A 5,248-nucleotide genomic window follows, 5' to 3' on the forward strand; every position below is an offset into this window, starting at 1 on the left:
GTTAATGTTGTCAGCATGTCGGTTCTTCCCAATTTGATCTCTACCTTCAACACAATCCCAGTCCAAATCCCAGCAGGTTATTTTTTGGATTTGACACACAGATTTTAATGTTTATATGGAAAGGTTAAAGATCCAGAATAGCTAACAGAGCACCTAAAAAGAATAGTCAGAGGACTAACATTACTTGACTTCGAGATACACTGTTAAGAAACATTAATCAAGACAATGTGGTATTGGTGAAAGAATAGACAAATGGGTCAATGGAACAGAACAGAGAACTCTCAACAGATGAATGGATACATAAAATGTACTTTATGCATACAAGGTAATATTACTCAGCCTTAAGGATATGTAGCATATCATATGCTACCACATAGATGAACCTTGAGAGCATTATGCTAAATCACATAAGCCAGTCACAAAAGAAAAATACTATATGATTTCACTCACATGAGGTAGTTAGAGTAGTCAAAATCAGAAACAGTAAGTAGAAATAGTGGGCTTGGGGGAGGGAAAAATGGAGATCAATAGGTATAGCATTTCTGTTTACAAGATGAAAAGAGTTATTGAGACTGTTGCACAACAGTGTTAATGTTCTTAATGCCACTAAACTATGCACTTAAAAATGGTTAAGATGGTAAATTTTAAGGTACGTGCATTTTTACCACAGTAAAAAGAATAAATGAATAAAGAAGAAAGGAGGAAATTAGCTATCAAACCACAGCAAGGCACGGAGAAACCTTAAATGCACATTGCTTGGTGAAAGATGCCCGTCGGAAAAGGCTACCTACCATATGATTCCAACTATGTATATGACATTTGGGAAAAGACAAGCGCACAGAGATAGTAAAAAGATCAGTGGTAGCCAGAGATTTTTGTAGAGAAAAAAGGATGAGTAGAAGAATACAGTGAATTCTTAGAGCAGGAAAACTTTCATCCGATATTGTAATGATGGATAGATCAGGCCTGCAGGGGTAGTACATAAGGTCAGTGGTTTACAAACCTGGTTCCTTCTTGTCACGCCCCACCCACAGCCCCACTGTGTGTGAACCAAAAGAGTTGGAAGGCCTTCTGCAAATGGACCCATTCCACCTGAATCTCCATGACATATTGGACTTCTCCATATAATTTCATTTGGAAAGAAACTTGAGCATCTAAATAAAATGTTTGGAAACCACCACGCTATGAGACCAGCATGTGCTGTCTAGTTCTTATGCTCTACAACAGTAAGATTTCGGGGCATTAAGACTTTGTTCCAGGATTCTGTCATTCTGCCGAGGTTCTGTGGCTGGGTTCTAAAGGAGCTTGCCTGGCTTAGAACTGCAAGTGACTCAAGTGTCATGGAGAGCACCAGCAAAGCCTTAGGGCCCATCCCTGGCCTCCTGGGTTCTCTTCCACTATGATGTCAGCTTCCGTTCTTCCTTTCTTATAGATAATTTTACATTTCAAGGAAATCAGAGCCCTTAATAGTTCAATGAGGTCACTTTGCTGAGCACAATCCCATACCCTGCAGCCTCTGCTCCACAGAGCCTAAGCAAAAGATAGAAACTCACAACTTCCTTCTTTTGTTATCTGGAAATTATCCCAGGATCTGGTGCCTACTCAGCATATTCAAGGAAGGTCTTACTTCATCCTTCCTTGACTGTGACCCTGCCCAGGCTCTCTGCTCCCTATAAAAGGCAGGCAGAGCTACCAGAGGAACAGAGAGGTTGAAAACAACCCAGAAACCTTGCCCTCCAACATGAAGGTTTCTGCAGCACTTCTGTGCCTGCTGCTCATGGCAGCCACTTTCAGCCCACAGGGACTTGCTCAGCCAGGTAAGACCTCTCCCTCCTTAAGGGGAGACCAAAAGAGGAATTAAGAAGAGCCATTATGTCACAGCTCATTAGGAAGAGAACCAGAACTAAAGGCTCAGGTCACTGAGGCTGGTTCCCTTGATCTTCCCTGACCCCAGTTTTGGGAGGAGAGAGTGGAGTCACTACAGCAACAACCCTCCTATTGTTTGGGGAAATGATGCAGGAGGAAGAACTGTTTCTCACTGTGAGTGTGAAGGACATTTCAGGCAGTAGTTGAGAGGAAGAAACTATTGCTTGAAGCTTCAAATTTTGGTCATGGTTCAGTGTACCTTCCAGAACAGTGGCTGTGTAAAGAGGATAAGGACCCAGAGGAATCTCAGCATATGGCATAGACTAGCTCTAAAGCCCATGAGGATGAAGGACTGGGAAGCAAGGTGTTTGGACTTATGTTCCCAGTGTCAGAAGTGTTGGGTTAGTAGACAAGGACTAACTTGTTACTCAAAAATGTCCATACCCAGTCAACAATGAGGGACCCCATAGTTCAATAGAGGAAAGAGACTCACAGGTAACATTTTATCTCTGGGATCTGGACTAAGACACTGAACTTAGGATGGTGATTTCTTGGTCTTCTCCTTCCTTCTCCTCTTTTCCTTACAAATGCACACTTACAGTGAGTCCTAAATGTCTCATTCTTTGCAAAATTTCTTTCAGATTCAGTTTCCATTCCAATCACCTGCTGCTTTAACGTGATCAATAGGAAAATTCCTATCCAGAGGCTGCAGAGCTACACAAGAATCACCAACATCCAGTGTCCCAAGGAAGCTGTGATGTGAGTGGACAGTGTCTGGCACCCCCATTCAGAAGTTCTGATGGACAACATAGAGAAGTCAGGATTCATGTCCACATGAGTCAGATGCGTATAACATCTATCCAAAGGACCCCTCTACCCCACAGAGAAACTCAGCCCATGAGAAGGAGTCCATAACTGCTCTAGGATTCCCTTCTAGGGGCTTGGTGAAACTATCCCAATACCTTTAGCCAGGAATCTGGAGGGTTTCACCTGGACAGCAAGAGCAGAGCTTCCTTCTGGAGCTTCTTCCTCCCACTCTTTCCGTCCCTTCTCTCCCGGGTCTGGGACCTTTACCTAAGGACCAAGGGTGGATCAGGTCTAGGGACCAATGGCCCACGGTCCTGGGTAGGATCTTCAAAATGTTCCATCTAATTGTGCCCTCTCTCCCCCACAGCTTCAAGACCAAATGGGGCAAGGAGGTCTGTGCTGACCCCAAGGAGAGATGGGTCAGGGATTCCATGAAGCATCTGGACCAAATGTTTCAAAATCTGAAGCCTTGAGCCTTCATACCTGGACTGAGAGTCAGAGCCTGAAGAAAACCTTATTTATTTTCCCCAACCTTCCCCAGGTGCAGTGTGACACTATTTTATTATAACATCCACAAAGAGATTATTTTTAAATAATTTAAAGCATAATATTTCTTAAATAATATCTAATTATATTTAAGTTATTGATGTTTCAACTCTATCTGTCATACATCCCAGTGAATGTAAAATACAAAATCCTGGTGATGTGTTTCTTGTTTTTGTTTTTGTGTTTCTATGAGCTCATTAAGTTTATGGCAAAATGTCATTGTTCTCCCTCCTACCTGTCTGTAGTGTTGTGGGGTCCTCCAATGGATCATCAAGGTGAAACACTTTGGTACTCTTTGGCAATCAGTCCTCCTATAAGTCAAATGTGTGCTTTGTACTGCTGTTGTTGAAATTAATGTTACTGTATATAACTATGGCATTTTGGAAAAAAGAAAAATATATGTAATTTAAAACTACTTAGTCTTATTCTTCTTGGGATAACATTTAGCTGGGAGTGAGTTTTGGGCATCATAGGTGACAGTTTGGGCATGGAGGGGCCATTATTCAGGAATGTCTTTTGGCCATGCTGAGCTCAACCGAGGTTCCCAGAGAACTGGTAGGACCAGGCCAGGATGTTCCAACTCTTTGACTTTAGTCCCTAACTTCAGCAGCCTTTATTCGCTAGCCTCTCTACTGCCTTTTCTTGAGACACCTACCTTTGCACAAAGTCTCTCTCCTGATCTCTTGCAATGATCTTTAAACTTTTCTCCATAATCCCAGGGTTTTCTCCATCTAATTAATTCTCAAACCAAGTAATATTTCACACCAGTTAGAATGGCGATCATTAAAAACTCAGGAAACAACAGATGCTGGAGAGGATGTGGAGAAATAGGAACACTTTTACACAGTTGGTGGGACTGTAAACTAGTTCAACCATTGTGGAAGACAGTGTGGCGATTCCTCCAGGATCCAAAACTAGAAATACCATTTGACCCAGCAATCCCATTACTGGGTATATACCTAAAGGATTATAAATCATGCTGCTATAAAGACACATGCACACGTATGTGTGCACTATTTATTGTGGCACTATTCAAAATAGCAAAGACTTGGAACCAACCCAAATGTCCATCAATGATAGACTGGATTAAGAAAATGTGGCACATATGCACCATGGAATACTATGCAGCCATAAAAAAAGATGAGTTCATGTCCTTTGTAGGGACATGGATGCAGCTGGAAACCATCATTCTCAGCAAACTATCGCAAGAACAGAAAACCAAATACCACATGTTCTCACTCATAGGTGGGAATTGAACAATGAGATCACTTGGACACAGGAAGGGGAATATCACACACCGGGTCCTATTGTGGGGAGTAGGGAGAGGGGAGGGATAGCATTAGAAGATATACCTAATGTAAATGATGAGTTAATGGGTGCAGCACACCAACATGGCACATGTATACATATGTAACAAACCTGCACATTGTGCACATGTGCCCTAGAACTTAAAGTATAATATAAATAAATAAATATTCCAGGAGTGAATCTGGGCCTAAGAGGAAACTAGATGTCTATAACCCAGGTCCACTCAGGGCTTTTATCAAAGGTGAGTCTTCAACACGACTGGCGTTGAGGGATGGTGTGTGTGATAGATAGCAAACGCACAGGGTTCTTCAGAGCTGCTGCAGGAGGGCGAGGAGGGTAGTGGGATAGAGGGAGGAGTCCCATCCAGCCAGACTCCAAAAAGATGGAGGAGTTAGGGTTTTAGCAAGAAAGGTTGGAACCAGATTGCAGGGGTTCTTGAATTTCAGATTGGGAATTTAGCAGGTAATAAGGACTCACTAAAAATTCTGCAATTGCAGAGGAGAAGAGTAGCCCATTCAGAGGCAAGCATAAGGAAAAATAACCTGGCATCTGAGTGCAGGATCGAGTGATGAGGGAGGGCCTAATAGCAGGAGGCTGAAGTGGTGCAGGAGAGATCATGAAGACCTGAAACAGGGTGGTAGTGGGGGTGAAGTTGGGAAGAATTCTCAGACAGACTTGATATGATATGCAAAGCAACTATTTAAAGGGTTAGTAGGTCTGA

At 42.5% G+C, this 5,248-nt stretch overlaps 1 protein-coding gene across 2 annotated transcripts; it reads left to right on the plus strand.

The window, feature by feature from the left end:
- Nucleotides 1-1,731: 1,731 nt before the first annotated feature.
- Nucleotides 1,732-3,634, plus strand: CCL8 (chemokine (C-C motif) ligand 8). Of its 2 annotated transcripts, none has more exons than XM_011937671.1 (3): nucleotides 1,732-1,817; nucleotides 2,508-2,625; nucleotides 3,041-3,634. In XM_011937671.1, the coding sequence occupies exons 1-3, from the start codon at nucleotides 1,742-1,744 to the stop codon at nucleotides 3,144-3,146; spliced, it is 300 nt and encodes a 99-aa protein (XP_011793061.1). In that variant the 5' UTR covers nucleotides 1,732-1,741; the 3' UTR covers nucleotides 3,147-3,634. The 2 variants fall into 2 exon arrangements, with proteins under 2 accessions (XP_011793061.1, XP_011793062.1); XM_011937672.1 differs by having other exon boundaries at nucleotides 1,742-1,817; nucleotides 2,514-2,625.
- Nucleotides 3,635-5,248: the final 1,614 nt, after the last annotated feature.

The sequence above is a fragment of the Colobus angolensis genome, unplaced genomic scaffold (genome assembly GCF_000951035.1).
Source record: "Colobus angolensis palliatus isolate OR3802 unplaced genomic scaffold, Cang.pa_1.0 Scaffold167, whole genome shotgun sequence".
NCBI classification, from domain to species: Eukaryota; Metazoa; Chordata; class Mammalia; order Primates; family Cercopithecidae; genus Colobus; species Colobus angolensis.